This window comes from Xiphophorus hellerii, chromosome 5 (assembly GCF_003331165.1).
Source record: "Xiphophorus hellerii strain 12219 chromosome 5, Xiphophorus_hellerii-4.1, whole genome shotgun sequence".
Classification (NCBI taxonomy): domain Eukaryota; kingdom Metazoa; phylum Chordata; class Actinopteri; order Cyprinodontiformes; family Poeciliidae; genus Xiphophorus; species Xiphophorus hellerii.
In genome coordinates, this window is record NC_045676.1 from 24252689 (window position 1) to 24274296 (window position 21608).

A 21608-nucleotide genomic window follows, 5' to 3' on the forward strand; every position below is an offset into this window, starting at 1 on the left:
TTGCAGCTAAGCATTTCACCTTCCAAAGCTGCAGGGTTTTTAAAAATATATATATATAAGATATGACTTAGAAAAACATTCTGTGGTTAGCTGAATCCCCAAATACTGAACTGTTATAAAGTGGTCCACTTTATACCGCTGTTTTAAAAACACTATCATTTCAAAACCACAAAAATTAGATTACTGAGAAAGTGTTGGCGTTCCAGCGTGACTGGAGTTTTCTCCAGCTGTTTGGTTCCCGGATTAGCACATTATTATGATAATAGTACTCAACATGAAGACATAAATGTGTGTGCGGGTGATATAATGCTGGAGCTATCTACAGTGACACAACCTTCATGGAAGAAGCAAGCAGAGACGCGTCCGACTGGCTTCAGTTCAGGAAACTTAATAAAAGTAACGAGTTTCTTCCCCGAAGGACGACGTGCAACAGTTTTACTGTCAACTGCATCCGCAGCAGTGAAAAGAAAAAAAAGAGATTAGCAAAAGAGATTAGCAGGACAGGAGAGCGCAGAGAACATGCAAAAAAAAAAAATTGTTTTGGTCATACTTGGAGGAAAACATGAACAGATTAAAACCTGTTAAAAAAAAAAGAGTAGGGATTCTCACTCTATCGCCTTTTTGTCATTTAAGTAAAGGCAAGACCAACACAAGGTTTCCAATCAAGTGAAGTGAGGTAATGAAGACTGATAACAAAACATCAAAACAGCCCATAATATCAAATTGAGTTTTTCACTCGACTTTAAGTTCTCAACATGGTCAAGTTTTAATGCCTCTGCTCATTTAAAAAATTTAGTAAAAAAGCTGCATATCCATTTCCTTATTGACCTGATTTAACAGGAGTGAACAAACCTGCTTACTGTTGTGCCTCAGCCAATAATTTGACTTTGGCATAGGAACGGATATTATTTCTGTTTGCTGTAATGACGTAACTTCATCTCTTATCTGACTTCCTGGTTTTGGTTTTTAAAGGAGCAGATGTGATGAAAAGCTTCTACCAAAATGCCACAGCAGCTAAAAAAAAAAGAGAAAACATCACAGCTGACATGTGATGCTGTTTTCACTGCTACAGATGTGCGTTCGTGAGTGTGAGTGACATGATGTTGAGGCGGGGGTGTGGGGGTTGGAGGGATTCTCTGAATTATTAACTATACGATCCACTTTATGTTCCCGGATTAATCTGTTTCGATGAGAGGAATCTAATCCCCACGGTCATAATCTCGCTGAGAACGCGCACGCACATATCAGGAACCAGATGCCTGCTAGCTTAAACAGTTATTGATGTGTGTTGTCATGGCGCCTCGCGTGGTTTCTGATTGGTGTCATTGCAAGCTGATGCAAGTTTGAAAAGTTTGGTATCAAAGTGTAAAAAAAACAAAAAAACATGCATTTTCTCTATGACTTTGCACATAGTAAAGTTTTGTTGTTTCTTCATAAATTAGAATATCTTCAAAAAGTCTATTAATATCTCATGGCTTCATTTCATGCAGAACTTATTTCTGTGACGTTTTTAAGATTAGGGCTTATAGGTACTCAAAATTGTTCATCAACACCTCACCAGAAGCACAGGCTAATCTCCTCCTTTCAAAACTCTCTTGCTATTTTTAGGTAATTCTTTGCGAGCTACTAGAACCAAAGTCTTTCCTTCTGTTCTTTTTAAAGACCCAACGCTGTAAACATTAAAAAAAATAAAATTAGTCTCAGAATCTTCTGGTGTATTTTCCCACCCCCAGCATGTGGTGGCGCTGCACCAAAAACCACTGAAGGAAACTACATGAATATCTCTGAAGAAGACAGTGAGAGCAACTTCCATCTTCACAAATGGAGTAGCATGATATTTTAGTGGTTGTAGGATTTCTCTTTTGTCTTTGGTATTTTTCTGGCCAGCACCAGACTCTCTCGTTAGCTTCGGTCGTATTTTCTCAGAATGCCCTGCACTATAGTCTGCTTCCTTCTTTTGGAGCACTTGCATCCACATATAATTTCAAACCGCACCAGAGTTCGTTTTTTTTGGTCCGCATCAGAGTTTGATTAGATTTTCACACCTCCCCAAATGAACCGGACTTTACAGACAAACAAACCAGAGTTTGATTAAAGCGGACTAAACAGGGCTGGTGTGAATGCACCCTAAACACCGAACCAGGCTTGTATTTGTGTGTCAGTTGTAAGTTGTTGGCACGTAATTATCACAACTTGCCCAACTTCCGATACAAAAACTTGTGTACAACTTAATGGTTGGAAGTTTCCCCTTTCCAGAAGCAACCAGCCAAATCTCTCATGTACATTTTTGTCGAGTCACAGACTTTCATCGCAAACTTTTCAAGTTCTGCTGGCAAAATTGTTTCCAAAATTCTCACTCAGCAACAAAAACTGCATTCGCAACCAACCGGGCTACTAAGGCAACCTCACCACCAGGGACCGAGGAATGTCTGGCTGGTGTTCAGGACCAGCAGTGATATGTGGACTGTATGTGTCCCGTCGCGCTTGGGCTGCTCTGCTTTTAACAAAAACACAGAATAAAACCAGAGAGCGGTCTCTGTTGCCAGTACGCTGATGGGGCTTTCTCATAAGGTTACTGGAGGGATGAGTGGGCAGAGGAAAGGGGAAGTTAACGGGTTAGACTTGTTTCTGTACCCGCATGCAGCTCTAACTGGGAGCATGTCATCTGTTGCGTTAGCGATGAGATGAAATGAAGGCATGAATATTTAATGTTACCATACTGGAGGTGTTGGCACATAAAACTGTCATGACCTGTTTTCTAGTATTTTCTTTATTCCACCTGTGCCTTTAAGCAGTTTGGAAAACCTCAAAGATGTCTTGGTTTGTAAGCTTCTGATTGGTTAATTCACACTTGTGATCATGTTATTGCTCAAGCTAAAAATTTTACGTTTTCTGTCAGCTGAAGATTGTTTGGTTCATCTTTACTTATCATTATGAGTCGAAGGTGTAGAATGTGTAAATTAAGTGTCTTTTTTCTGTTTAATCTTTTTAAATGCTGCTTCTCTATTCATCCTGCAACAGTTTTAGTGTTTAATTTATACCACTTGGTACTGGCATGCTAAGTTTTTTGTGAATAAAAGTCATTATACCCAAAGTGAACATTTATGATAGCTGGAACTACTCATTATTAAATAAATTGATTGCCATTCATCATTTTGCCATACTTAAGTACTCTTAAATGTAGCAGCAAGGAATCTTTTTGTAGTTGGGGTGTTTCCAAATTATAGCCTGGAATTTTAATGGATAGGTGGAGGCGCAGTTGGTGAAAACCTCAATAAATGTTGAGCCAAATTTAGCCAACATTAAACAGCAGCTCAAACAAAGTGATTTCTGGCCAAGATTATGTCTACAGACCAGGAAATGGCAAATAAATAAATAAAATACAGTGTGAAAGACGTTCTAGTTGCAGTAAAATAAAATGGAAAGTGTGATTTGCTGTAAAAGAAATCTGTTTTTATTTATGTAAGTCAGCAGTAAAGCACCTTTTCAACCTACACTCTGCAGTCACCTTTTTGGTTTTTAATGATATTTATGGAGAATCAGGAGCTGATCCGGACCAGTTAGTTTGAAGAGTCTGCACGGAGATATCCAAATAAAGTGCGTAAAACCTTAAAATGTTGTAGTGATTTGCAGTAGCATAACTTCCCTCAGAAGTCCTTTTAAAATCCAGCCTTTAAAAAATTGTCAGGATTATTCTTACCCCCTACACATTCAAAGCATTTGAACATTTTTATTCGCGATTTTCTGTTTCCTTAGGGAACAAATATGACGTGACACAATGGTCCATGTCTTATATCCAGTAAAAAGAGTGGCATCATGGGAGACATCAGGTCTCCAATATGGCTTAGGAGGCATTTTAGAAAAAAATGTCCATCTGTTCTACGGTTACAAATGTAAATGTGTGAAGTTTTCTAACCTCAGCTGGAACTTTAATGTGAACCATGCGCTTTGGTCAGATGAAAGATTGAGGTTTTCATCAGAAAAACACTCCAAGTGAAACATGAAATGAATATGATAAAACTCAATCACTTTCAGGTACGGTTGGTTTGTACACAGTATTGCACATTGATGAGCTGTGGAGATTCTATTTTTTAATTAAAAAAAAACAAACATTAAAAAGAAAAAAAATAGAAATTTGTTCTTGTGTGTGAGGAGAAGCCAAATCCTCACATCTCAAACTCACAGATTGACAGACTTTAACTGGACTGTATGTGTTTGTCCATCTGGGTAATCCTTGGCATTGGTCACAGCTTTAATGACATTAGCCGGTAAACGGAGGCTGTTGCACCTTCCTGAAAGTCGCATACAACAGATACCTGCTGTAATGTTTTATGTTGTTACCTCTGCAGTCTGGTCTTGCTTTGATTTTCGTATTCCCCGACAAGTCTCATAATTGCTCTATTGTTTCATACTTAGCAAAAAAAATTAAAAAAATAGCAGAAAACCTGCTCTGAAACGTAAAGTGTGTCAGTACTGAATGATCGTTCAGCCAGCTGTTTGTTTTTACTCTTACATAAGACACTGTCAACATGAAATGCAGTAAATTGAGTCCCTGAACTCAGCAGATAACTGTGGCCTGAACATGAGGATTAGCGACAAAGACGGACACACATTCACACGCATAAGCAAATCACAACGTAGAAGAGTAAGGTAGCCACTCAGCCAATCCTGACACGTCTTGTTGTGTGGCCAACCATTGCTGATCCTTTAAGGAGGAGTCTGACTGACACCCATGGAGGATCTCTAATCTACGATTAACACATCCTGCTCAGTCGTCCTGTTGGTTGTTCCTCCTGTTGACATGGTTTCTTTCTGAATGTTTCTACTTTTTACCGCCATCCGGCTGTGTGGCGCGGTCTGCTAGGCTCCGCCCCCATCACGTGTTTCACCTTCCTGTCCATGCATTCGTTTTGTATTTCCAGTTTATAGCTTTCTGCACCAAACAGACTTTCTTAAATTAAAAAAAGAAATGCTAATTACAAACATCAACTTCCACATGAAAGGTAAACAACGAAACCTCTGAATACAAGCTTCATTTTAAACAAGTAATGCTTCAGTAGAGCTAGAACGATTAATCGGATCAATCATAATCAATCGATTATTGAAACAAATTAACTAATTTAGTAATTTATTAGTCTAGAGATAAATGTAAAACTGCACAATGTGCCACTTTTTTTTTAATCAGATTAATCGGTTGTTATAATAATTGCTACTTGCTGCCCTACTTTTAACTTGAAAATGTTCATGTCTGACCAAGTGACGCTATAGGTAAAATAAAGAGATTACAATATTTGTTTCAACCTCCCATCCACAACTCTGTTAAAATTAAAATAGCAATAATTTCAAGTAAACAGAGTCATTAATCATGCATGTAAACATGGGTAAAATCAACATCTTGTGAAATATTAATGAAATAATAACTAACCAGCACTGTTCCTATGGGTGTGTTGTTCCTGTTTGGTGTAATGTGCCCATAAGCTAGCATGACACCCACAATGCATAGCAGCGCTGCCCCTCTATACACCACTGTCTGAAGAAGAGCTTGCTGCACTTCAATCACTTTTTCAGTCTTGCAATTAAAATGAAATCAACCTATAAACCGTCTGTGCCGCTGATGTCTGAAAAAATAGGATATGTTGTTTCATCTCTTCCCAAGTCTGGAAATGTGTGGAAAAAAACATTGACTTTTTGCATTTTCATCTTCAATTTTCTAATTGGACAAAAATCTAATAAGGCCTAATATATTATGTGGTTTTAACATTGTTTCGTTTTTAACAAAATGCACACTCATTATAAAAAACATCTAAATCTTTAACTTTTCTGCTTTGAGACTTTATGCAAGTTCAAATTCAGGTTGAACTGGACTTTTTAAAACAGAACAAATCATGAAAAGTACTTGTTTTTATGATTTATTTTACCTTTATATGTAAAATAAAGGTAGCAAAATTTGCCAAAAATAAATAAAAATTGTTTAAAGAGTTTGCATTTATTCAAAAGCACCATGATTTGTATTTGTTCAGTTCAACAGATTGTGAAATGGGGCTGGTTTAAGGTAATCCTGGTGTACTTTCTTTGTGCTCATATTTATGTCCAAAATCCCATTAAAAAAAAGTGATTGCAAAATGGTAAATGATGTGTGGAAATTTTGTAATTGTAGCCAAATCTGTGAAAAACGTAACCCAGTTTCACTGACATGTCGGCATTTAAAACAGATTTGAGGGAACGCAAGTTTCACTCGGCTCACGTCTCTTTCTGTCTCAAGGCCTTCAAAGAGGAGCTGGAGTGTCTGATCCAGGAGCAGCAGCGGAAAGGCAACAACCCGACCGGACTGCTGGCCCTCCGGCAGATCGCCGACTTCATCATGGCCAGCTCGGTGGCCGGCTTCAACACTTCCCCTCTCAGTAAGTGCTTGTTGTGCCTTGGCCCGTCACCCACGGTAACCAGACACAAGACTTCATGAGAGCAAGCTGTCACTGCCCACAGAGCAACCACTTTGGGTCGGCCTCAAAAAAAAAAGAGAAGCAGATAAAAAGCAAAACGTCACTCCATCAGTATCGGGAGAAAACGGATCCATCTCCAAAAGCGGGCTTTGTACGCCTGCGGGCTTTAACGCTCTTAGACGTCCCAACCCCAGACACCGGAAGAGCCGGGAATACTTCACCGCGTTTTGATCCTCCTCCGAGTTTCGTCCAAGAGTCCATATGCGAAGTCTGCTTCCAATCAGAGCGCAGGAATGCACAGCTAATGCCGAATTAGACGTCGAAGGCAATGTAGCAGTTCGTTTCAGACCCTCCTTAACAGATACTCAGGCTGACGGCCGAGGAGGGGTCAGGGCTGAATAACATCGCAGAGTAATTTAGGGTTCCAGCGAGGAGCCAGATGGATCAGAAGATAAAAATCCAGATGTGTTTAGAAGGGTTTGTTCCTGAGTGAAGTTCATTTTTCTTTCTAAAACCTCCTCATCCGTACAAACAGCATTTATAACCTGCCTTTTCTGGGGTTTTTTTATTTTTCCTCCCTCTCTGACTCAACTGTGCTCATTTAGGTCTGGGCATGGTGACTCCCATCAATGACTTGTTCGGGGTGGAGTTCGCCTCCATGGTGAAAGGCGAGAAGCAGACGCGCTGTAAACTGGCCAGCCTCTACAGACTGGTGGACCTGTTCAGCTGGGCCCACTTCGCCAACTCCTACATCACAGTAAGACCAGCTCAAAAAGGAAGGAGGGGGAAAAAAATAAACCCCACAGCGCTTAACGTGTGCGGTGTAGACGAGAAAAAAGCCTCAACATAAATGAATCTCTAATTGGAGTAGCAGAATCTCTCAGTGGAAGTAAACAGCTTTTATTTGAGTATGTTTAATCAGTGGGGGAAGAAATACATGTTAAAAATGTTAGGTTGTTTTGTTTGTTTTTTTTATAAACTGGCCTGCGAATTTAATTGCACTTCTTATTTAATAGAAACGCTGCAGATGTGACAGTGTTTATTTGACACTAGCGAAGTAGCAAAGTTTTGCGCATATTTGTAATGGAAACGCAGCTATTATCACATTAACTCTGTAGTCCAGGGAAAAACGTACAGTATAAATAAAAATAAAAAATGCCCCATTTATGTCATAAGATTTGTTGAGAAGCCATTAATGGTGGCCACCAACAATTATTTCTAACATGAGATCTTTCCCCCAATTGAATTATTGTTCTGAATTGTTTTTATTTCACATTTTTAACATAAAGATTATGGTAATGCACTAAAATACTTAGTTATTTTCAGGGTTTTTACTCATTTTTACCAAGGTCTGAATGAGTGACTGATATGCCCACAGAGCAAATGGACTCAGTGATTTAATGCTTACAAATATACCACCACATACAGCTAGAAATATGAACTCATGGCTATTTCTTAAATCTGTAAATCATGCTAAAACCCCAGTATTTTTATTTCTGGTGTTTAATTGGAAGAAAAATCTGTGAACTGCATGTTTCTCGAAAATATCTGAACAAAAAAAAAAGGGCGCTCTTAGCTTGCAGTTATTCATTTCAGAGCAGCTTATCCAAAGTAACACAAAAAAAGGAAATTAGTAGGTAGTTAGTAGGTCACATGTATTGTTCTTTCTTTAGGTTGACATTTAAAAAAAAAAACAACTAACATTTGACCTCCTCGTTTCCCCTTTTAGGGCCGAGTGAGTAAAGAACAGGACCACATACTCATCATCCCCAGAGGTCTGTCATTCGCTGAAGCGTCTGCATCAAACCTGGTAAGAAACGTTCAGGCTGCTGCAGCGCGATCTGCTCTCTAGTTGTTACTGCTGCTCTCCTGCTGATGACTTGAGAAATGTGAGAAATGTCAGGTACACCTGATATGAATCTTTCATTTACAGAAAGTTTCCACTGGGTTTATCTCTATTTGTCATGTTCGGAGTCACTGGCTCCACTCGTGTTGACACAAGATGTTCCCGCACCCTTAAAACGTCTTACATTCGTGTATTTTAAACGAAGGCCTTGAAAAGTCTTAAATTCACAAAATATTGAAGTTGGCTAATCACAGGTCCTTAATTTTGTCATGGCAGGACTATTTAATCTCGTATATTCTATGTAGTTTATTTTCCTTACGGGACTTTTCTGTCAGGCAAAAGCTTGAGTCACACGCAAACATCTGTGCTGCGTTCTGACTTGAGGCGGTTTAGGCTAACGCCAACCAGCTGCTAACAAACCCTTGCTAGCTCGCGTTTTGGCGTCTATCATTGGTAAGTGCAAATTATCTCCAGTTGGCTGGACAGCGTTTGTCTTTGCCACAACCTCACTTCTGTTGCCAACAATGGCAACATTCATTCTGTGCTAAAAAGTGTGGACTACTGTATAAAATATGCAATTTTTCTTTTGTACATTTATGTCTTGGTTTAAATTCCATTCATAAGGGTCTTGAGAAAATTCTTAAAACGTCTTGAATTTGAGTTGGTGAAACCTGCTGAAACCCTGTGACACTTGAAAATGTAGCTTGTTTTTTTGTCTGTCATCAGATACAACAAACAGGAAGAAGATAGTTTACCTCTGGTTTCGGCTCACAGAATGCTCGGTGTCTGTTTTATCTCAAACGTCAGAGTAAACAGTCAGGTGTTTATTTGTTGGCTTCTGCTGCTGTAATTCTGGATTTCTTGGACTTTTAAGCTTCATTTATTGATTCAGTCTTGCCTTTGAGCTTCTTCAAATGATCCAGTCTTGGAAAAAGAAGGGCTATTCTCGTCTTGGTAACAAAACAAGAATAAAGATCAGGGCCCTCACCCTTGATCTTTACTTCCTCCGTCTGACCTGTGGAACGGGTTGGAACAGTGATTGTGATCTGTGTTGGCGTTTCTTCTGGACAGTCAAACTTTGTAGTGACTGGAAAAAGTTGAGCTCCAGTGTGTCTTGTTCCTTCTTTTCTAGATGATGTGCAAAGTTTTTACTCAGCAAATTGTGTTGAATTTGATATATAGAGAAACATTTGTATGTCTAGTGGGTCTACTCTGTTCCATTGCCGTAATGTTGTCCTTTCTTTCTTATAATTCCTATATTAATTTCTTCCATGTTTCCTTCTTCCCTTCCTTTAATTTTTCTTATTACTCTTTCTATTACTTCCTTTATTTCAGTGTTTCCTTGGTTCTCTTCCTTCCATGGTGTGTCTTCACTTCCTTTATACTGTCCCTCCTTCACTCCTTGCTTCCTTTCTTATTTCTTCCTTCCTTCCCTGCTTGCATAAGGCCTGTCCACTGTAGCTATATATGACAAGAACATAAAGAATAAATAATTATGGAAAGTTGAAACTTTAGCTGCCCAGTCTATTGAATTGCAACATCAGTGTGTTGAGTACTGCAACTGCAAAATGCAACTTGGTTGCAATAATGGTGACTTCCTGCTGTATATTCAGGAATTTATACCTCTGCATATCGAGGATACCTTTGGGTCAATGTTAAACTAGCCGAGTAGCTAATGTTCACAGAGAATGGTGAGAACATTGTGTCACCACCATAAAAAACAGAAGAAGAAGAAGAAGAGAGTTAATCGTAATCAATACAGTCCTCTCAATATTTTTAGGAATATTATTTAAATATTTTCCTGATAGGAATGATGACTATTTAGAAAATATTGAAAGTCTGATCGTCGTTCTTAGGATTGTGCATAAAAGTGAGGGGAAGCTATCAAAGTGCAGCTCTGGTCACATGCGTCATTCTCTGCATGTTTTGTTTCTGTCTTTATTTGCTTCTCTAATCTCTTCCCTCCTTCCTTTCCTTCTCCTCTTTCAGCCTGTGTTGATGCTTTGAGGTCTCTAGTTACATGGTTGACTTGGAGAAGCATGGGGATTGATTAGGAGGAAGTCATCCGGAATAAAGACTCCGGAGGTTGCATCGGGGTCAGATGAGTGTAGAGAGAATAACAGAGAGAGAGAGAGAAAGAAACTGAGAGAGAAGGCTGCAGGGTGGTGAACTTCGGTCAGTTTCTGTCCGATCTCAGTAAAGGTTTCAAATATACAAAATATAATTGTTCTTTTTAATGGAATTTAGTCAATTGCTCTGACCTGGCTGACGTAGTTTACGGTACTTTGATTTTGCAGCAGAATTTTCTTTCATGTTTCCCAAGTAGAAAATAGGGACTGATTACCGAGCCAGAACTAGACGTTGGGATTTCAAAACTGCTGAAATTTCCGACGTGACCAAAGTTTCCTCCACCTGTACAGGACGTGTAACAAACTCTTGGTCAGCTGCCTGATAAAATGACCTCAATACTTTTAACTTTGCTTACAAAAAAGGCGATTTGGCTCTTTATTTATTTTCTTCCCCAGGCTGGGAGATTTAACAAAGCATCCTTTTGGGTAATTCTGGCGCATTAGCAGCAATGCTAATAATGTGCAAAGTCCATGTCAAATAAATCTTTTTTTATTCAATGTTTTACTGCTAGAGTTGGCAAACTATTTTCGGTTTATTACTTTTTATTATTATTATTATTATTATTATTAGTCAAAATTAGAAATTTTCCCCCAAATTGCCGTTGGATGTCATTTGGATTTTACGGTGACGTCCCATTTGGATGCCACCGTAAAAAGACTGTAGTTCAGTCTTCAGTTCAACTCCAAGGAAAAATAAACAAAATGACAATACATACATGTTATAACATTAGGTAATTATTTGGTATTTTCAGCACTAATTATATATATTTTTATATAAATAATAGCAATTAAGTGAAGTTTATTTGCATATTACTTTTAATCATCAAGACAATTCAAAGTTCTTTATGCCTTAAAACATAATATAGTACTCAATTATGAAACAGCAGTAAGCATTATGTTTTGTCAAATAAGCATCAAATTCAATGATCAATCTTTCACCTTCTAGGAATCAAAGTGGGTTTTTAGCCTTGATTTAAAAGGAACTCGGTGTTTCAGCAGTTTTGCAGTTTTCTGGCAGTTTGTTCCAGATTAGTGGTGCACAGAAGCTGAAAGCTGCTTCTTCATTTCTGGTTCTGTAGAGCAGCACCAGAACCAGAAGACCTGAGAGGTCTGGAAGGTTGATGCAACAGATCTTTAATTCAATCACGTTAAACATTTTCCTGTTATGTGAAAATAGTGAAAGCACAATAACTGCAGCATTACTCAACGTTATTATGATAATCATATTCCTGCCGATCCATTCTCTAACTCAAAGCTCTACCATTTGTCTTTGTCTACATGTTTTAAAGAATTTTTTAACCAAACTACTGATGTTTTTATCCACCTCTCTGTACTGAGCTGCATCACCTTTATTTTTGTTTTTGAAGTTTAGATGTGCAGCTTGTTTTTGACTGACAGGACGCAATTTAAAAGGCGTGACAGACGGAGCAAAGCGATATGTTGGACATGTGATGTAACCAAATCAATGCTCAACAGCCTGCCAGCCGTCTGTGTCTGTGCAGAGATGAATATGATGTTATTTATGCTCGACCGGTACCATTCGTCTCCATCTGGGTGGGTGACGGATCAATAAAACGTCATCTGGTGAAACGCCCACATAGAAGCGGAAAGGTCGAGCTTCGACTAGGGCGTATATGTCTGGTCAACCCAACAATTTGGACAGCAAAACCTATTGACTGCGTGGATTTTTACTGCTACTTAGGTACAGGTTACATATGAATTTCTTTACCCAAATAGCGGCAGGGAGAAAATTGAAGTTGAAAAAGAAGAATGAAGGTTTTAAGGTCCAAAATGTTCTTACGCCAAAAAAACAACCGTGAAGAAAGTGATGAGTAAACGTCGTATTTTAAGTCCGGGATTTGCTGTGCCTCGGCTCTTTGCATTATCAGTCGCTGGTCTGTTAAACCTGGTGTTCGATATTTATTCTCCTGTTTTTCTGAATCCCTCTGATTAAGTCTTAGAGAAGGGATAGCCTCAAAACATGAGGATGCAATGGAAGCAGCAATGTCTGATTCAAGGTCTGCGACGTTTAACACATTAATTACGATGTAAAATCATTAAGCACATATAAACCATTTTAAAAAAACGTACTAAAGTTATGGACTAGTGCTGTAACATTGTCACTTTAAGGATGTGACGGTAGAAATTCACACGGATCTAAAAAAAAACGTGTGTGATGGATACAGTTTGATGTTCATTAAAAGTCATTTTTAGCTCGGTTTACCGTTTTTATCAGGCTTGTAACAAAATGTAGGAAAAAAAGTCAAATTTCTGAGGTTGATGACTCTAGCTTATCTTCAGACGGCAATTTATTGCACAAAATTTTGAAAAAAACTATTTTTCCTTCATTTCACAATAATGTTCAACTTTGTGTTTGTCTGTCATGTAAAAGTGCAAACAAGGGGTTTGGTTATGTTGTAACCAAAACTTCATGTGGTCTGGAAGCGCAGCCAGTCGAAAAACGTAACTTTCTTCCCCTCCTCTTGATAAACTAAACCCTGTATGAAAATATTCTCATCTCATCACCTCTGCTGTGGTTTTCCTCATTTCGTCAAAGCTCTCAGACTGGTTTTGGTTTTGTTCCTCGTCGTTTGGTTTTGTGGTCCATCTGCGAATCCATCAGCACTCTTCTTTAAACTGATTTGACAAAAAACTCACTGACAGTTTAGAAAATATCGTATTAATACTGGATTCTGACATTTCCCCCCAGGTCTTCTAGCTCCCTTTCCCTTTAAGGTTCCTCTGTCAGGTAATGCAATTACTACTAATTGACCCGTAATGAAGTTGTCCATGCAAAGGACATCATGTCCATTCCCTGAATATATTAGTGTTCCCGCTGGTGTTCCAGTTTCTTTCCTCTAAAGGAGCAGATAATGTAATTTTTTGTTATAATATTGACTTATGTCAGGAAGTTGGTCTAATGCCTTTGTTAAAGGGAGAGTATCCGGTTTTGTATCCGACGCTGCGTGGGCATATTTCATTTCACTTTACTGGGTCTGCTTTTATTCCTTTAGCCTCTCTGCTTTCCTCTCAGGAGAGCTGTCGAGATGTTTATGCGCTCCACTTTTCCTTAAACCAGCTCAGTGAAAAGTTTGCAGTGAAAATATCTGGAAATAGACTAACTTACCAGAATTACTACCAGAAATGTCCTGATCTGTGTGTCCATAACGCTGATCTGGGACGGGTGTCTGTGCTGAGCAATAAGATAAGATAATTTATTAGTCTCCGATAGGAGAAATGTTTCTAGGAAGCAGGGGCAAGGCTGCAGTACAACAATAAAAACAATTCTTCAAAAAAGACAATAACCATAGATATGTAAATGTAACATCAATACAAAAAGTATTGATGCTAATATAATGTTAGGCTAGGTTAAAGAGAGCTACCACAAAAACATATCCTCTGTGACAGATAACACTTCTGCTAGCCTTTACGCTCACTTTGTTGAGCTGTTTTCAGATTGCCTATCTGGTTTAGTGTTAAACAGTGGTATGGTTATTACAGTGAGAGATTTTAACATTCATGTTGACACTGAAAGCGACAGCGTAAAGGTGGACTTTAGCTACCTTTCTCAGACCTACTCACTTTTGTTTTCATGCCTTCGTCCTTGTTCTGCCGTGGCATAGAGTCTGGACAAATAAAAGTCCATCCTGTCTGACTTGATCATCCTTTGAGTTTAATGGAGTTTGCCAAACCTGAGAGAAAATTTCATTACTGAAGCTCTTCAGCAATCAGCTGCTACTGTCCATGACTTGTTAGTTTTCTTAAGCGCAGAAGCTTTTCTTGGATCAGTGCTCTGTATTCTCAATCACCAGTTGCTCATAAAAGACGGGGGGCCCGGTAAAGCTGCAGGTTTCTTCCTGATAAAGGGGAGTTTTTCCTCTCCACTGTTGCTACACGCATGCTCAGTACACGAGACTGCAGCAAACACAGCAACACAGCGCGAGCATCAGTGTCTCAACGCAATCTGCTGGGTTTCATTAGCCTGAAACTTTTTTTTTTAGCTAGTTTGAATAATAAACTGAACTTGACTGCATTGTTTGATGTCTAGGATCAGTTGATATACATGTATGTCTGAATGGACTAAATTGGTGTTTTTGTAAAGTCTGGTTTATTTGTATAGCGCATTTCTGCAGCAAGGAAGGCAGTTCAAGGCGATGTACATTTGAAAAACACAATACAATGTTTTTTAAAAAGACATTACATTACTGTGGCAGAACAAAGAGAAGTAATGACAAAGTGTGTTTAGATGACATGTTGTGGATTGCTGCTACATAAGTAAACTGAATTGAATTAAAAACATGCCTGGACCTGATCTGGACATACAGCCAAAACAAATGAGCTGACCGTCCGTCTGTCCTCGTCCTTTCAGGTGAAGGTGAACATCATCGGGGACGTGATCGAGCAGGGCTCCACCACCCTGAGGATCGACTCGGCTGGGTTCAGCCCGCACGCCGCCATCTACTCCATGCGTCCGGACATCCGCTGCATCATACACGTTCACACTCCCGCCACTGCGGCTGTAAGCTCACCCCACACTTGTTCTCGCTGCAAGCGCTCGTTTTGACGAGATGGTGTGAGGAATAATCTGTCTTTTCCTCTCTTTTATTCCCATTTAGGTGTCATCGATGAAGTGCGGCCTCCTGCCAATCTCCCAGGAAGCGTTGATCTTGGGAGATGTCGCCTACTATAACTATCAGGGCAGCCTGGACGACCAGGAGGAGCGCAGGGAGCTGCAGAAAGCCCTGGGCCCGACAGCGAAGGTTGACTTCCCCTCGGTCTTTTTATATAATCTTTAACCAAACATTATCTGCCGGACTTTTAAAAATATCTAAGCCAGAGGAAGTTCTATATCTGGAAGTTCAAGTTAAGAAAATAAAGACGTAATTATCAGGGCGGGGTACGTTTTGAAATAGGAAGCAGCGGCGCATCCTGTGGGAGTTTCCTCTGTGTTTGGGTTAATTTATCATTTTTGTGTTTCTGACCTGAAGCACGCTAGACAAACAAACCTCCCCTTTTGACCTGCAGTTTTTGTGTGTGTGTGTGTGCGGTTTGTGTGCAGGTTTTGGTGTTGAGAAATCACGGCGTGGTCGCTCTCGGGGAAACCGTCGAAGAGGCTTTTCACTACATCTACAACGCCCAGTACGCCTGCGAAATCCAGGTACTGCCGCACATCCCCGGCTCCCCTCGTCGTTCAGCCGACCGGCTGATTTCCCAACACATCTAATCTCCCACCAGCTGCTTTCATGTTGCTCCACTCAGACCGTTTTAAAAAACAATCCGCACACTTTTAATCTCTCGCCATGTGGACAGTGTTGGCAAAACACAGTGTTATAATTGGAATATTAGGAGTTCTGTGAAGAGGGGAACAGTATAATTAGTTTTTTCCCCACATTTTGTCATGTTGAAACCACAAGCTTTACTGAGCCATTTCTGTACATGGTCCAGACAAATGAATGTCATTTTGAGCCACAAAAGTCGCACAACTTATTGAATAAAACCAACTTGGTTTTTGATAACTGTCCACTCGTTTTTTGTTGTTGTTTTTAAGAAACCCCTATTAGCTATTTTTGAGTTTTTAAATAAATAAAAATATTTATTTTTTGCCAAAAGAATATGGACACATTTTATTTCCTTAATTTATTTTTTTGCTAGTGCCAAGAATCTAAAATTGCCTCTTGGGACTTTTAGTGTCATTGTGGAAATTCAGTGCAATTATTTCTTGAAACAACAACAAAAAAACAACTAAAACCTGAATTTGCGTTTTTGTTTGTGTTTAAAAACATTAGCTCTTTACCATTTTAGTTGAAGTTATTTGTTGTATGTGATAGACCAACACAAGGTAATACACAATTGTAAAACAAAAGAAAAACTATGCAAGGTCGTCAAGAAAATGCATTCAGGTTTGTCGTAATGTCACAAAATGTGAAAATTTTCAAAGTTTCTGAACATTATGTAATTATAAGCTACTGTAGCGGTTTTATTTATCCTAATGAAGGATGGGAAATCCCACCTAGATGATAACTGGGCATGAATTACTAACTCAAATAAAATTTCATCCTCAAATTACGTAAGTCCAGATGGTCTTTGCTCATGTGTTTTGTGAGCGCTTGTAAACACGGCGGATTTGAGCCGACAGCTCGCCCCTCCTCCTCCCTGTCTCCTGTAATACAGCACACCAAATCTCCCAAATGACTGTCACCCTGTCAACCAAAAGAAAAACATTAATCCATCTTGCAAAGCCCGGCTTAAATTCTACAAATAAATCCCCCCGGAGCGTGTTTGCTGTGCGTCCCTCTCCGCGTGTTCTGGGCTGATTTACTCTTAGACTCCCTGGTTTTGTTAAATCACGTAAGTTAAATAAGATGAGTTCCAGTTGAAGTGTTTGATCTGAAATCTTAGATGGCAACAGAAGCTCAAAACACTTTATTTATTTATTTCTGTATTTATTTTTTCAGGTGAATGCTATCTCGTGTGCTGGAGGAGTGGACAACCTCATAGTGCTGGACCCAGAGAAGTACAGATCCCGCGTGTTCGCCGTGGCGGCGGCGGCGGATGTCAACATGGCCGGCCAGTACAAGTGGAAGATCGGAGAGCTGGAGTTTGAGTCTCTGATGAGGATGCTGGATAATCTGGTGAGTTTATCAACTCGTTTGACATCAGGCAGATTAAAACTCTGCGTCGTCCTCCGCATTTGTTGGCACTTCTAGTAAAGGTGGTTGAAGCTTACCCATTGAGTGGCAGCGTCTCTCTGTCAAGAACAGTGGGAAGAATTGTACACCAATTGCAGTTTTATGGCCCATGACTGATCATTTAAAAAGCCTGAGCTGTTGACTCCAATTTTAGTCGATACTGATTGTTTTCTGTCTCAAAAGTTGCTAAATACAGCAACAAAGTTGCTAGTCAGTCATCAGAGCAAACGGGGACAGTGGCTGATTCCCAGACCTTTAGCAAAGTCAGTCAGATCGGTTTCTCATGAATGTGTAGGCCGATCGCCGCTAGCCCAAATTTAAGGAAATTTGGTCTGATTTACCACTGCACCCCAAACAGAAATAAAATAAACAACAAAAATAAAAAGATGTGCACAGCGCTCAACCATTGTAAAAATCAAAAAACTGAAAAGACCATCATTCCTAACAAACCCACGTTTTTATTAGTACACATAAAAGCAGCAGCTGCTTAAGATGATTAGAAAATGTTTTTGTTGTTTTTTTTGTTTTTATCTGACATGTTTATTCAGGCAACTTTCATTTCATAAAATCCAGTGCAATCAGAAGTCGCCTATTTCAGGTTGGCCACACATACTTGACATTCAGGCCTTTAAATGTCTTGTATTCATTTAAAAACATTGGCTTTAAAATGTTCAGCACAGGTCTTAAATTTTGTAATATCATGGCAAGAGTATTAACCTCATCCTCTCATATATGTAATGTTTCTTTGTTTTGTTTTGTTGTGGGACTTTTCTGTCAGGCAAAGGTTTGAGTCAATATCTTCATCACACCCTGTGACTTCAGTACCATGAGCTACCTGCTAACATACGCTAGCTAGCTAGCCTTATTGCAAATGTATCGCCAGATGGCTTGACGACGTTCGTTTTCTCCACTGGCCCATGTCTGTTACCAACCCATGCTAGGCTAGGTGAATTTTGAGCAAAAAGAACCCTACTAAGTTGGCACAGTTTATCCAGCACACCGCTGTCTCTCACGCTGATGTTCAGCACCACATCCGTTCCTCTCCTTTATCCCTCTGACTCCTACATTTTGTGTAAGTTGTTGCTCTTAGTTCAGGAGGCCAAGCCAGCGATGAGAACGGGGGGCGACAGAAGAGTTGTTGTTCTCCTTCTAGATCCCTTCAAGCTTCCAGCTGTGAGCGTGTTGAAGCGTCTGCGCGGAAAGCAGGATGTTGCCGGAAAAAGTTCCCTGCCAGCTCAGCTCCGGCAATGAAGGCGAGTCGAAAGGTCAGCTTTGATGGCGGGGGTGCAGATGAGAAGAAAAGCTGCGTGTGGAAAGTTGACGGAACAACAGCAGTGACACAACGGAGTGAGAGGAAATGGGAATGTGTGAAGGAAAAATGGAGAAATGAAGGGGGGAGAGGAGGAGGAGGGGTGAAGATGCAGATGGGCGTGAGAGGAAATGGCTCGGAGTTTGTCCTCTGTGGTGTTTGAAACCCTGCAGCTACTTTGCTGTTTTGTTTTTGTTTTGTCATCCGTCTGAGGTTACTTTAATGCAGCAGGAAAAGGCAACCTGTATCCGACTTGTTTTCCCTGTGGGGATGGGTTTGTCCAGGGTGCAGTTAGTTGTTCCCACCACATAGCCTCGTTGAAAGCTGGTCAGAAGGTTTTACCCTTTCATCCTGTCATGGATGAAAGTTCGTGACAGACTAGCATGTAGTCGTCTTTTCTCTTTTCACAAAATCTGGACTTCACATAAACCAGCGGTGCTCAAAGTCGGTTCTCAAAGGCCGGCATCCTACATGTTTTGGTTCTCTCCCTGGTAGTACCAACAACCATTTCAGCGTGTCAAAGTTCTTCTAAGGCCTTCTAATGAGCCACCAGTTGATCCTGGTGCGTTAAACCAGAAGAGAACTAAAACATGAAAGTTTTGGCCCCCGAGGACCGCCTTTGGGCCCCCCTGACATAAAAACTTTTAGCCTTTTCTCACAGTTGTTACCCACCCAGCAATTTCCTTTTGGAATATGTTGCCTTCTGAAATTACATTGATGGCTCATCATGTAAATTAAAAAAAAAAAAAAATCTTTAATATTGTCTTGATGGGACGTTTATATTTACATTTAAAGTTTGTTATTGTTGTATTCCTCTTCATTTTTAGTTGAGTTCTGATGTGGCTGAAATGGTTTGTGCTGTAAGGTATTCTGTTATCTCCTTATTGAAGCAGTTGATTAGAATTTTGTGTTTTAATTTGATTTTGTTTGCGTCTTAAGGAAAACCATTATGTCTTGTTTTGTGATGTTTGAAAAGGATTTTTACGATAATGTTTGGTGTGGACCCCAGGAGGAAGAGTCTGTGCTACGGTAGAACCTAGAAATGGAGATCCTTAAATAAACAAATATCAAACTGCAAATATTTTACTAATGACGTGACGTCCGAAGGCGATCGGTTGCGCTGTATTTTGTTTTGGGGTATCGGAGAAAAGGGAGTTTGAGACTGTGCTTTCTTTTCAGGGCTACAGAACGGGCTATGCCTACCGACACCCCATCGTTCGGGAGAAGCCGAGGCACAAGAGCGAAGTGGAGATCCCCGCCACCGTCACGGCCTTCACGTTCGAGGAGGACGGCGAGGCCATGCGCCTGCCCTTCAAGTTCCTCCAGCAGCGGCAGCAGAGGGAGAAGACGCGCTGGCTCAACTCCCCCAACAGCTACACCAAGGTCAGCGTGGAGGCCGGAGAGGAGCGCTGCAACAGCCGGACGACCACGGTGAGAACCAAAACGGTCCTCGGCTCGTCCGCCTCAAAAAGTGCGGTGCTAGAGCGCCATCTGGTGGCGGAGCAGTAAACAAACAACCTGATTAAGCTGCAATCTGGTCTACCTTTTTGCAGTGGATGAGGGCGGATGAAACAGGAACTCCGATCCGGATTGAAGACCCAAATCAGTTTGTCCCTCTAAACACAGATCCCAGTGAGGTGCAGCAGAAGAGGAACAAAGTGAGTCCAATTGTTTATGTTTTCTACCTTTTAAAGGCTTCCACAGCAAGCACTTACAATGACAGACGTTAGGAGATAGTTTCTATAAACAAAACAAAAGTGTTTGTTGCGAGTCCAGAAGAGAAGGAAGGATTGTGTGGCATTTTCACTTCTTTATTTTGAAGCGGTCGATTCAGTACAAAATACAAAACAGACACCTGACAGGTTTCAAGAAATCACAGTCCTTCTAGAAACAGTAAGTGGGACTTCAAGAAAACGGATGTTTATGCAACGAAGGCTTTCAGAGACGGGCTGAGCGAAGCAGAGTTTACACGGAGCGGCTGCAGCACACGAAGAGAACGACTCAGTACGGATGAGTAGAATGAACTAACCATGCAGAAATCACATGGTAATTCAGTTCCTGACAACCCTAGCAAGGTTTCCATGGTCTTTGGAAAATAATCCATCTCAAACTATGCTTCACGGGTCCTGTATTGTTCTTTACACATATTCATCTTTTGCTTTACACCCGACATTCTCAGAGCTTTTGCTGCTGAAAAGTTGATCTTATTCTACGGGTTCCTGCACTTTTCCGAGCTCGAGTATCCAGAGCTGCCAGTCATTTCAGGGTTATTCTAACATATAAAACCCTACAGTTCACCATGAAGTTTTGGGGAAATTACTACAATAAGAAGGAAGGACACTTGTTCCATACTTATGTACTAAATCAGATGTGCCACGCTGCCCACTGTGGGTGATGGCAACATAAACTTTGTCGTCCATCTGCTGGACGATGTTTTCCTATTTTGAAGACCAGCTCAGGGAACTGTGTCTGTTTTAACACAATCTAAAGAACTTCAAAAAGTAATGTAGGAATAAATTAGAAAATGCATTAGATCTCCATTGTAGGAGTTGTTTGCGGTGTTGACAGTTGTGGCTCCGATTGTTTCTATAAAAGACACATCATGTTGGTTTGTGTAGCGCATTTCAGCAACAAGGCAGTTCAAAGCACTTTACAGCATAAAAACAAAAACGTCATACAGTCAGCGATTAGGAAACGAGCAATAAGCTTTACATTTTGTCAAAAAGTCAAAAATCATCAAAATCTTGACGATGACAACAAGATTTTGAAGACCCACAATCGAAAATACTTGTTCTATGATGTCTGCTTCAGTGAGTGAAACATCAATCAAACATGTTGATTGATGTTTCACTCACTACTAATCAAAGGCAACTCTGAACAAAGGAACTCAGTGTTTTGGCAGTTCTGCAGTTTTCTGGAAGTTTGCTCCATATTTGTGGATCATAAACAAATGAAAACTTGTCATGAATGAATATATATATATATATATATTATTTTATTTTATTTTTTTCTGAACTTTGCTTCCAAACACAACGGCAGCCTTGAACCCTTCATAATCCTGCTGACCTCTCTGCGGTGTGTTTTCGTCTGTTTGGTTCCAGATCAGAGAGCAGAACCGGTTAGACGTGATGACGTCAGGTCCGCGCTCTCAGCACCTCGCCGGCATTCCTGTCGATCAGCCACGACAGGTGAGAA

General features: G+C 40.2%; 1 protein-coding gene across 8 annotated transcripts in view; it reads left to right on the forward strand.

Moving 5' to 3' along the window:
• Positions 1-21608, forward strand: part of add3a (adducin 3 (gamma) a) — a 109204-nt gene that overhangs the window by 79198 nt on the left and 8398 nt on the right. For all 8 annotated transcript variants that reach the window (XR_004339377.1, XM_032563555.1, XM_032563558.1 and 5 more), the window contains 10 exons: positions 6263-6401; positions 7046-7197; positions 8170-8250; positions 14785-14934; positions 15032-15175; positions 15475-15573; positions 16871-17047; positions 19593-19844; positions 19967-20071; positions 21515-21601. Coding sequence is in view for 7 of the 8 variants with exons in the window: in XM_032563555.1 (XP_032419446.1) it covers positions 6263-6401; positions 7046-7197; positions 8170-8250; positions 14785-14934; positions 15032-15175; positions 15475-15573; positions 16871-17047; positions 19593-19844; positions 19967-20071; positions 21515-21601 (1386 nt within the window). In the remaining variant the exon portion in view is untranslated. The remainder of the gene's footprint in view (positions 1-6262; positions 6402-7045; positions 7198-8169; positions 8251-14784; positions 14935-15031; positions 15176-15474; positions 15574-16870; positions 17048-19592; positions 19845-19966; positions 20072-21514; positions 21602-21608) is intronic.